The sequence below is a fragment of the Lolium rigidum genome, chromosome 3 (assembly GCF_022539505.1).
Source record: "Lolium rigidum isolate FL_2022 chromosome 3, APGP_CSIRO_Lrig_0.1, whole genome shotgun sequence".
Taxonomy (NCBI): domain Eukaryota; kingdom Viridiplantae; phylum Streptophyta; class Magnoliopsida; order Poales; family Poaceae; genus Lolium; species Lolium rigidum.
Window position 1 is genome coordinate 143,399,963 of NC_061510.1, and position 12,304 is coordinate 143,412,266.

Here is a 12,304-nt window from a genome sequence, read left to right on the forward strand (position 1 = left end):
CGGTGACTAGGTGCAGTCCCGTGCATGCTACAAGTGGGTACTCTAAAGTTTTGCCAATCGAAATCACTCAGCAATTCGTGCCCCATCCCCGCTTCTCCGCTGTCAAGCGACACGGTTTAGTGTCAGATCTAGAACAAAGCGACTCGTGTGAGGATCATGGGTTCATCCGCTCATGGAGCGGCGACACTTGCAGGACAGGCGGCTTCCAATTGCAAATCCAATGCTAACACAACTGAACACACGCCCGTACATGCCTGCTTTGCAATATGCATAACGGTTCTTCCAGCACACAATTTACAGCTACACTCGAAGCTGCCGAACTGCAACGATGACCGTCTTATATAAACTCATCAACTGACAAAACAGATTCGGCCATGGCCCATGGCCACACAGCACAAGCCTGCTCACTGGTGGAAAAACCTCTATGTTTTCACTTGCCGGCACCGGCACAGAATGTATTTAATCAGAACGGAAATATAGACTACATATATATAGCTGCTATATACACCCTGGCGCCACTGGAATAACAACTTCAAGGCGACGATTTACCAATTCTTCAGCTTTGGCATTCCTGCTTCCTTCCAGCTGCCATGATTTTCCCAGCACCTGTAGGTACATGAGGTCCATGGATTCATCAAAATGTGAAGTTCAAAAGCAAGATTTAGGTTGTGAGTAGCTGCAGCACTAATAGCTTTCTAGCAGGTGCTCTCAAAGTTGTAAATTCATAAGTTCAGCATAAGAGATTGCACGTAAAAATTGTTTGATGCGCAAATATCAGTCTACTGTCAGCATCTACTGTCAGCATCTACTTTGCAAGGTAACTCTGTGAACAGAGGATCCCAGTTGGAATTGGATATTGACAGGTTGGATCGTTAGAGAACCCAATAGTCAGTTAGAATGTACGATCTTGTCCAACTGTAGCTATCCTATTGTCTCTGAAGTCTAGGGAGTCAATGCGAAGCAGAGTTAAAGCTTTAATCAAGCAGCTCAATATGTAATGTTGGGCGTTACAGATGGACACGTGGATGAAAGTCGGTATAAATGCCAGCATATTCAGCAGACTAATCAGCCATTTTCAGGATGTAGGTAGTGTTAATACGAAAAAAAAAGAGAGAGAAAGGATTACCTTGTCTCATTCACAAGCAATTTTGGTATCGAAACTGCTCAGACATATTGCAAACGCCTGAAATGCTGATATGGGATACCGGTAGTCCATGGTGAACAAGTCTTTGCCTATCTTTCCAAACTGGAGAATCACCTTGTCCTGTTCCTGGCCAGCGGGTCCAGTTTCGTCTGAAGCAACCAGCTGAAAGTTTTTCACTGAGGCAACAGTCACCCGTCCACGGAAATTGAGGCACCAACATTGCAGCTGTTCATGCCACCTAGGAGACTTGTTCTTCAGCACCAACTTCTCTTCGTTCTGAGCAGGTATCTGTGGAGCTGTACTGTCCATATGAGCAGATTTGGATCTGAAGAATGGAATGGACGGGAAGGAGTCGATGTTATTGAGAGGAAATTCAGTCTGTGTTGGAGCTTTGCCCCCTTCTTCAACAGCTGATGCAGGGATTGAACTCATAACACAGTTCATCCTTCTTGGACCTCTGCAACAAGACAACACGAATGATATCATTTCATCTCGCATGCTATAGGAGAAATGTAATACAGTTTTACAATGCAGTGTCAATGAGCATCTAAATGTTCAGCTTATTAACGGAGACCTGTCTTTATATATACTTCTTTCGTTCTTCAATTAAATCTAATCAGCTTATGCAGTGGTGACACCATCACTATTTTAATCAATGCATTTCAATTAAATCTAATTGGCCTATGCAGTGGTGACACCATCACTATTTTAACCAGATCAGAAGAGGTGATTAACATAGTGCTGAGAGGTAATTCATATATTTCGTGTTTGCTACTGATCAAGTGTTAATATCAATATTTACAAAAATAACAATATAGATCTAACCTAAGGCGGCGGAACAATAGTGAGAATTGCCATACCTGGAGCCTAACACATTCAATTCAAAAGAAATCTGTGAAACTGGATAGTTGCCAGCAGGAATTCTTGGGGAGACCTGGTTCAAACCAACCATACGCGCAGACCGGCTCTTCGAGACCACAGCTCCATCATATGGTGGATGAGCATCATAGACGGTAAACTTCGTTCCCAGAAAGTTTGACCTGCTCAGAAAACAATTGGTTTAGTCATTTTTTCTGTTGTTATTGTGGACTAGGTTTCACCGTGAAAATTATTCAGACAACAATAAGGTCAAAATATTTTTCCAGTGAAAACTTCCAAGAAGCAAATGTACTTATATACAAAATGCGTGTTCATTGTAATATGTAAGACCAGCTATTGCTCGATCTGATGCCGTGGGTACAACCTACTTTTCTAAAAAATGATTTAATGCTTAGTATTACCTTTAATCATAGGATTAACAGAAAAAGAAAAAAGAAAACACTACTGCCCATGAGAATTTATCTGAGATAACCTACAGTAGAGCTAAAGGGTGTATCTTTCGCATAATACGAAGGAAACTAGCACAAATTATAGCTTTAAGTGGAGATCAAATCTCAAAGGGTGACCTTAGCTTGCCAATATAGGTGCTGCTCCCCTTTGACATATCACCCATATCCAGGGAAATCAGGTAGTCTGTGTATGTGGGCTTTCTGCATTTGCGTGCAGCAAGCAAGAACTTGCCATCATCAGCCAGTGCTGCAAAAGAAACAACCGAAAAATAGTAAGCATATATCGACAGTATAAGACTTATTTGGCCAAGCAAAATAGGAATGACTAAGCAACATACCTTCCGTGATTCCAATGTATAGATAATACGTCTGAGTAGTGCGGTTTCTTCTTATGAAACATTTAAGAGTACTCTCCTTTGGGCCAGGCTGCACATTATGGAGACAACACAGATTCAGTACTGAAACAACATTACATTACACTGAAATGGGGCAATTTCTTACTAAATCGTCAACGCAGTGCCCATTGACACTGGGATTTAAAGACAGATAAGCTTGTGAAACACCGTATTTAAAAGGAAAAAAAGGATACATCAAGTACTAGCATTCTTTTATGATTTTTATCTGACTTCGCACAATTTGGTTGATGCATAATTGTACGATGTGGCAACAACCCTGTCCAGTGTGTTCATAGGATTATTATGACCAGGAAGACATCCGACATTACAAGTTTCGAAATATAAGAAGCCTTTATGGTTGGCACCTTCAATGAAAAAGATAGGTCACTGATTTGATCCCCTGAGATTTGAGCAATAATGCAACATAAACCTTCCCAAAAACAATGCAACATAATGGAGTTATCCAATCACTGTCCCTCACGCAACCACTTGTTAATAGAAACGCGTGACCAACACTTGATGGTCCTAAATACCGAGAAAAATTATCCTAATCAGCAGTTAGTACACCGTCACAGTCAAGGTGCATGATCGAATCGAACCTGCTTGAGTGAGATGGGGAAGGTGAGCTTGCCGGAGGCCTCGGGTACGCGCACGACCTCCTTCATGATGCCTCTCCATGCCCTGCAGACGCCCGCGCAGGCGACGACGTCCCGGCGGGAGGGCCAGAGGGTGTCGTCGACCTCGACCCTGACGAGCACCTCCCTGAGCAGCTCGGGCGGCAGCTGCGCCCAGCAGGTCCCCTCGAGCGCGTCGACCAGCCCGGCCGCGGCGGACGCCCCCACCCCGGGGGCGGCGACGGCGCGGTGCGAGCGGGAGGCGCGCAGGCCGTGGCGCGAGATGCTCCCGAACTCGTCCCGCATGTCCTGGATGAGGCTCCGGAAGGACATTTCCCGCCACCACGCCCCGGCGGACCCGAGGAATTCGAGCAGGGAGGCGCCAATCCCGTCGCAGAGACGGCGAATCAGCTTCGCGCCATGGCGCGGCGCGTGCGGGAACCGGTGGATTGCGCTGGAGGCTGCCCCAATCGCGAGCAGCAGCAGGGAGGATACGTTGCAAGCTAGAAGGAGAAGGTTTGCCGGAGGCAATTCGGAGAGCGGTGGCCGGAGCAGGAGCAGCGCGATTTGGACCCACGGAAGGATAGAAAGATAGCAAATTGAGTACCAAATCGCGGCTGCGATCGACGGAGAGATTGTCGGTTCCGTGGAGGCGGTTGGTGAGGACACCACCGCCAACAGGGAGAAGATGAAGAAGATGATGATGATGATGAAGAACAAGAATTGGAAGGAGGAAGAAGAAGAAGCAAGATTCGAACAAAAGAGAAGGGAAAGGATGATGAGGAAGCTTTGTTGGGATGAGGGGCAGGGTTAGGTGGCCGGGGAAGGGAATTTGTAGGTGGCGGAGCGAGGTGGATTGGTGGCACGGCAGGGGAATCGGGCGGGGAATGAAATGCTCGTGATGTCGTGGTTATATAATGGGATTTGAGCGGTGACGGGACGGGATTAGGGTTGGATCTCTATCCGAGTGGCTGGCTGATGAAAGCGGCAGCCGCATCATCATATATCCATCCGGCCACGCCCACGGACACGGACTCGTGTCCCGTTAATTACGCCACTAATCAACTAAGCTAATGCGCGCACGGGGACAGCCCAGCCGAGCCGAGGGACGAGACAATTCTTTTTGGCAGAGACATGCTGTCAAGCCGGCGCGCGTCAGTGTCATGGAATGGAAGGGAGGTGTCAGGATGGCGATGGAAACATCATTACCCAAGGCAGGCCCGTGCCGTGCATGATTGATCTCTGCCGTGCTCTGCTCTGATCATCGGCTTTGGGGTTTGGAGCTCGACTGTTTGGTGCTTTTGACTCCACCTTGACCTGCCATGACCTCACTCCTCCGCTCACAAGCGACTGAGTAGTACTACATTAGAACACAATTAGGGCATCTAACCCATCCCCTAAAACTAGTTAACCATTTACGCAAATTTCGTAGGATTTAAATGATTTCGACTACAATTTACACATAGTTCATAGAAATAAATAAACTAAAACATGAACGTAATTTAAACTAACAAACTAAAACTAGATATTCCTCCTCCTCCATCGTCGTTGCCGCCTAGTCGTCGAACGCCGATAAGTCGAGGCTGTAGTGCTCGTTGTCGCTTCCTCCTCCGTCGCGGCGCCTCTCCTTGTACATGGTATACGCCGCCGCCTCTGCCACGACGCGCTCGGGATTTTGGCGGTGGAGGTTTGCCATGTACTCCTTGCCGGCGCGCTCGGCCTAGAGGAGTTCCCACGCCTCGCGGTCCTCCCTCGCGAGTTGGGCCACGCATCCGCGATGGGAAGGCGCGACGAGCTCCAGCACGGGCTCAGCGGGGCTGACCAGGAAGTTGAGATCGCCACCCTTGCTGCCGGGGAGCCTGACATTCTCGATATTATGCCTCCACGCCGCATCGCCGCGTGCGCTGCCGACTGGAAGGTGCCTAGCCAGATCCGCCGGTGAGTGTTCTGGCCAGTGATCTCGGCCACCCAGGTTCCCCACTCGCGCTGTCGCACGCCATGGTAGCAGCTATGCGGTGGCGGCGGGAGGTCAGCGGGGGAGCCAGTTTGGCAACGCTGCGATGGGCGGTTGCAGTTGGCGCTGCGGATGGGCGGAGGGGAGCGCCGGCTGGAAGATCCAACCATGGGGATGGTTTTGGCGGCGACGGGGATTGGTTTGGCGGCGTGATACGTCTCCGACATATCGATAATTTCTTATGTTCCATGCCACATTATTGATGATATCTACATGTTTTATACACATTATATGTCGTATTTATGCATTTTCCGGCACTAACCTATTAACGAGATGCCGAAGAGCCAGTTGCTGTTTTCTGCTGTTTTTGGTTTCAGAAATCCTAGTAAAGAAATATTCTCGGAATTGGATGAAATCAACGCCCAGGGGCCTATTTTTCCACGAAGCTTCCAGAAGTCCGAAGGAGAGACGAAGTGGGGCCACGAGGCGGCCACACACTAGGGCGGCGCGGCCCAGGCCCTGGCCGCGCCGGCCTGTGGTGTGGGCCCCTCGCGTCGCCCCTTTACCTGCCCTTCCGCCTACAAATAGCCTTCGTCGCGAAACCCCCGATGCCGAGAGCCACGATACGGAAAATCTTACTGAGACGCCGCCACCGCCAATCCCATCTCGGGGGATTCTGGAGATCACCTCCGGCACCCTGCCGGAGAGGGGAATCATCTCCCGGAGGACTCTTCACCGCCATGGTCGCCTCCGGAGTGATGAGTGAGTAGTTCACCCCGGGACTATGGGTCCATAGCAGTAGCTAGATGGTCGTCTTCTCCTCATGTGCTTCATTGTCGGATCTTGTGAGCTGCCTAACATGATCAAGATCATCTATCCGTAATTCTATATGTTGTGTTTGTCGGGATCCGATGGATAGAGAATATTATGTTATGTTGATTATCAATCTATTACCTATGTGTTGTTTATGATCTTGCATGCTCTCCGTTATTAGTAGAGGCTCCGGCCAAGTTTTTGCTCTTAACTCCAAGAGGGAGTATTTATGCTCGATAGTGGGTTCATGTCTCCGTGAATCTGGGAGTGACAGAAACCTCTAAGGTTATGGATGTACTCGTTGCCACTAGGGATAAAATATTGATGCTATGTCCGAGGATGTAGTTATTGATTACATTACGCACCATACTTAATGCAATTGTCCGTTGTTTTGCAACTTAATGCCGGAAGGGGTTCGGATGATAACCTCGAAGGTGGAATTTTTAGGCATAGATGCATGCTGGATAGCGGTCTATGTACTTTGTCGTAATGCCCAATTAAATCTCACAATACTCATCATATCATGTATGTGCATTGTCATGCTCTCTTTATTTGTCAATTGCCCGACTGTAATTTGTTCACCCAACATGCTATTTATCTTATGGGAGAGACACCTCTAGTGAACTGTGGACCCCGGTCTATTCTTTTACGTCGAATACAATCTACTGCAATACTTGTTCTACTGTTTTCTGCAAACAATCATCATCCACACTATACATCTAATCCTTTGTTACAGCAAGCCGGTGAGATTGACAACCTCACTGTTTCGTTGGGGCAAAGTACTTTGGTTGTGTTGTGCAGGTTCCACGTTGGCGCCGGAATCCCTGGTGTTGCGCCGCACTACATCCCGCCGCCATCAACCTTCGACGTGCTTCTTGACTCCTACTGGTTCGATTAAACCTTGGTTTCTTACTGAGGGAAACTTGCTGCTGTACGCATCACACCTTTCACTTGGGGTTCCCAACGGACGCGTGATGTACGCGTATCAAGCTAAATTTCTGGCGCCGTTGCCGGGGAGATCAAGACACGCTGCAAGGGGAGTCTCCACAATCCAATCTCTTTACTTTGTTTTTGTCTTGCTTTATTTTATTTACTACTTTGTTTGCTGCATTATATCAAAATACAAAAAAATTAGTTGCTAGCTTTACTTTATTTACTGTCTTGCACTCTATATCAAAAACACAAAAAAATTAGTTACTTGCATTTACTTTATCTAGTTTGCTTTATTTACTACTGCTAAAATGGCCACTCCTGAAAATACTAAGTTGTGTGACTTCACAACCACAAATAATAATGATTTCTTATGCACACCTATTGCTCCACTCTGCTACTACGACAGAATTCTTTGAAATTAAACCTGCTTTACTGAATCTTGTTATGCGAGAGCAATTTTCTGGTGTTAGTTCTGATGATGCTGCTGCCCATCTCAATAATTTTGTTTGTGTGAAATGCAAAAGTATAAAGATGTAGATGGTGACATTATAAAATTAAAATCGTTTCCTTTCTCATTAAGAGGAAGAGCTAAAGATTGGTTGCTATCTCTGCCTAAGAATAGTATTGATTCATGGACTAAATGCAAGGATGCTTTTATTGGTAGATATTATCCCCCTGCTAAAATTATATCTTTGAGAAGTAGCATAATGAATTTCAAACAATTAGATAATGAACATGTTGCTCAAGCTTGGGAAAGAATGAAATCTTTGGTTAAAACTTGCCCAACCCATGGATCGACTACTTGGATGATCATCCAAACCTTTTATGCAGGACTGAACTTTTCTTCGCGGAACCTATTGGATTCAGCTGCTGGAGGTACCTTTATGTCCATCACTCTTGGTGAAGCAACAAAGCTCCTTGATAATATGATGATTAATTACTACTGAATGGCACACGGAAAGAGCTCCACAAGGTAAGAAGGTAAATTCGTCGAAGAATCCTCTTCCTTGAATGATAAGATTGATGCTATTATGTCTATGCTTGTGAATGATAGGACTAATGTTGATCCTAATAATGTTCCGTTAGCTTCATTGGTTGCCCAAGAAGAACATGTTGATGTAAACTTAATTAAAAATAATAATTTCAACAACAATGCTTATCGGAACAATTCTAGTAATAACTATAGGCCATATCCTTATAATAATGGTAACGGTTATGCTAATTCTTATGGGAATTCTTACAATAATAATAGGAACACACCCCTGGAATTGAAGCTATGCTTAAAGAATTTATTAGTACACAAACTGCTTTTAACAAATCTGTTGAGGAAAAGCTCAATAAAATTGATATTCTCGCTTCTAAGGTTGATAGTCTTGCCTCCGATGTTGATCTTTTGAAATCGAAAGTTATGCCTAATAAGGATATTGAAAATAAAATTGTTACTACAGCAAATGCCATCCAAGTTAGAATTAATGAGAATATAAGATTGATGGCTGAATTGCATGCTAGGTGGGAAAGAGAAGAAAATGAAAAACTAGCTAAAGAGAACAATGTAGCTAAAGTTTGGACTATTACCACCACTAGTAATGTTAATGATCCACATGTTGCTGCACCTCCTACTATTAATGGTAAAATAATTAGTGTTGGCGATGTTACTACTCCTAGTGCAAAGCGTGCAAAATTGCCTGAAACTGCTAAAACCGCTGAAACCGCTCGTGATAAAGCTGCTGAAATTTTTTCCAACATTGGGGATGATGATCCCATTGCTTTAGATTATAATGGTTTGGATTTTGATGATTGCCACATCTCTGAAGTTATAAAGTTCTTACAAAAACTTGCTAAGAGTCCCAATGCTAGTGCTATAAACTTGGCTTTCACAAAACATATTACATATGCTCTCATAAAAGCTAGAGAAGAGAAACTAAAAATTGAAACTTCTATTCCTAGAAAGCTAGAGGATGGTTGGGAGCCCATCATTAAGATGAAGGTCAATGACTTTGATTGTAATGATTTATGTGATCTTGGTGCAAGTATTTCCGTTATGCCTAAGAAAATTTATAATATGCTTGACTTGCCACCATTGAAAAATTGTTATTTGGATGTTAATCTTGTTGATAATGCTATAAAGAAACCTTTGGGGAGAGTTGATAATGTTCGCATTACCGTTAACAATAACCTTGTCCCCGTTGATTTTGTTGTCTTGGATATTGAATGCAATGCATCTTGTCCCATTATATTGGGAAGACCTTTTCTTCGAACTGTTGGTGCTACCATTGATATGAAGGAAGGTAATATTAAATATCAATTTCCTCTCAAGAAAGGTATGGAACACTTCCCTAGAAATAGAATGAAGTTACCTTTTGATTCTATTATTAGAACAACTTATGATGTTGATGCTTCATCTCTCGATAATACTTGATATACACTTTCGCGCCTAGCTGAAAGGCGTTAAAGAAAAGCGCTTATGGGAGACAACCCATGTTTTTACTACAGTATTTTTGTTTTATATTTGAGTCTTGGAAGTTGTTTACTACTGTAGCAACCTCTCCTTATCTTAGTTTTGTGTTTTGTTGTGCCAAGTAAAGTATTTGATAGTAAAGTGAATACTAGATTTGGATTACTGCGCAGTTACAGATTTCTTTGCTGTCACGAATTTCGACCTGCCCCTCTGTAGGTAGCTCAGAAAATTAAGCCAATTTACGTGCGTGATCCTCAGATATGTACGCAACTTTCATTCAATTTGAGCATTTTCATTTGAGCAAGTCTGGTGCCTCAATAAAATCCATCTTTACGGACTGCATTCTGTTTTGACAGATTCTGCCTTTTATTTCGCATTGCTTCTTTTGCTATGTTGGATGAATTTCTTTGATCCATTAATGTCCAGTAGCTTTATGCAATGTCCAGAAGTGTTAAAAATGATTGTGTCACCTCTGAACATGTTAATTTTTATTGTAGACTAACCCTCTAATGAGTTGTTTTGAGTTTGGTGTGGAGGAAGTTTTCAAGGATCAAGAGAGGAGGATGATACAATATGATCAACGAGAGTGAAAGCTCTAAGCTTGGGGATGCCCCGGTGGTTCACCCCTGCATATTTTAAGAAGACTCAAGCGTCTAAGCTCGGGGATGCCCAAGGCATCCCCTTCTTCATCGACAACATTATTAGGTTCCTCCCCTGAAACTATATTTTTATTCCATCACATCTTATGTGCTTTGCTTGGAGCGTTGGTTTGTTTTTGTTTTTGTTTTGTTTGAATAAAATGGATCCTAGAATTCATTGTGTGGGAGAGAGACACGCTCCGCTGTTGCATATGGACAAATATGTCCTTAGGCTTTACTCATAGTATTCATGGCGAAGGTTGAATCTTCTTTGTTAAATTGTTATATGGTTGGAATCGGGAAATGCTACATGTAGTAATTCTAAAATGTCTTGAATAATTTGATACTTGGCAATTGTTGTGCTCATGTTTAAGCTCTTGCATCATATACTTTGCACCCATTAATGAAGAAACACCTAGAGCTTGCTAAATTTGGTTTGCATATTTGGTCTCTCTAAAGTCTAGATAATTCTAGTATTGAGTTTGAACAACAAGGAAGACGGTGTAGAGTCTTATAATGTTTACAATATGTCTTTTATGTGAGTTTTGCTGCACCGGTTCATCCTTGTGTTTGTTTCAAATAACCTTGCTAGCCTAAACCTTGTATCGAGAGGGAATACTTCTCATGCATCCAAAATCCTTGAGCCAACCACTATGCCATTTGTGTCCACCATATCTACCTACTACATGGTATTTCTCCGCCATTCCAAAGTAAATTGCTTGAGTGCTACCTTTAAAATTTCCATTCTTTACCTTTGCAATATATAGCTCATGGGACAAATAGCTTAAAAACTATTGTGGTATTGAATATGTACTTATGCACTTTATCTCTTATTAAGTTGCTTGTTGTGCGATAACCATGTTTCTGGGGAAGCCATCAACTACCCTTTGTTGAATATCATGTGAGTTGGTATGCATATCCGTCTTGTCTGAAGTAAGAGAGATCTACCACCTTAATGGTTGGAGCATGCATATTGTTAGAGAAGAACATTGGGCCGCTAACTAAAGCCATGAATCATGGTGGAAGTTTCAGTTTTGGACATATATCCTCAATTTCATATGAGAATACTAATTGTTGCTACATGCTTATGCATTAAAGAGGAGTCCATTATCTGTTGTCCATGTTGTCCCGGTATGGATGTCTAAGTTGAGAATAATCAAAAGCGAGAAATCCAAAATGCGAGCTTTCTCCTTAGACCTTTGTACAGGCGGCATGGAGGTACCCCTTTGTGACACTTGGTTAAAACATGTGTATTGCGATGATCCGGTAGTCCAAGCTAATTAGGACAAGGTGCGGGCACTATTAGTATACTATGCATGAGGCTTGCAACTTGTAAGATATAATTTACATAATACATATGCTTTATTACTACCGTTGATAAAATTGTTTCTTGTTTTCAAAATAAAAGCTCTAGCACAAATATAGCAATCGATGCTTTTCCTCTGCGAAGGACCTTTCTTTTACTTTTATGTTGAGTCAGTTCACCTATCTCTCTCCACCTCAAGAAGCAAACACTTGTGTGAACTGTGCATTGATTCCTACATACTGGCATATTGTACTTGTTATATTACTCTATGTTGACAATATCCATGAGATACACATGTTACAAGTTGAAAGCAACCGCTGAAACTTAATCTTCCTTTGTGTTGCTTCAATACCTTTACTTTGATTTATTGCTTTATGAGTTAACTCTAATGCAAGACTTATTGATGCTTGTCTTGAAGTACTATTCATGAAAAGTCTTTGCTTTATGATTCATTTGTTTACTCATGTCATTACCATTCTTTTGATCGCTGCATTCATTACATATGTTTACAATAGTATGATCAAGGTTATGATGGCATGTCACTCCAGAAATTATCTTTGTTATCGTTTACCTGCTCGGGACGAGCGAGAACTAAGCTTGGGGATGCTGATACGTCTCCGACGTATCGATAATTTCTTATGTTCCATGCCACATTATTGATGATATCTACATATTTTATACACATTATATGTCGTATTTATGCATTTTCCGGCACTAACCT

The 12,304-nt window shown here is 43.2% G+C and overlaps 1 protein-coding gene across 1 annotated transcript; it reads right to left on the reverse strand.

The window, feature by feature from the left end:
- Positions 1–237: 237 nt before the first annotated feature.
- Positions 238–3,829, reverse strand: LOC124702428 (tubby-like F-box protein 6). The gene is made up of 6 exons (XM_047234570.1): positions 3,467–3,829; positions 2,811–2,898; positions 2,590–2,719; positions 2,005–2,184; positions 1,127–1,601; positions 238–606 (listed from the first exon to the last, which is right to left on the reverse strand). Exons 1-5 carry the CDS (start codon positions 3,812–3,814, stop codon positions 1,133–1,135), a joined length of 1,215 nt encoding a protein of 404 aa, XP_047090526.1. The 5' UTR covers positions 3,815–3,829; the 3' UTR covers positions 238–606; positions 1,127–1,132.
- Between the last annotated feature and the right edge of the window lie 8,475 nt (positions 3,830–12,304).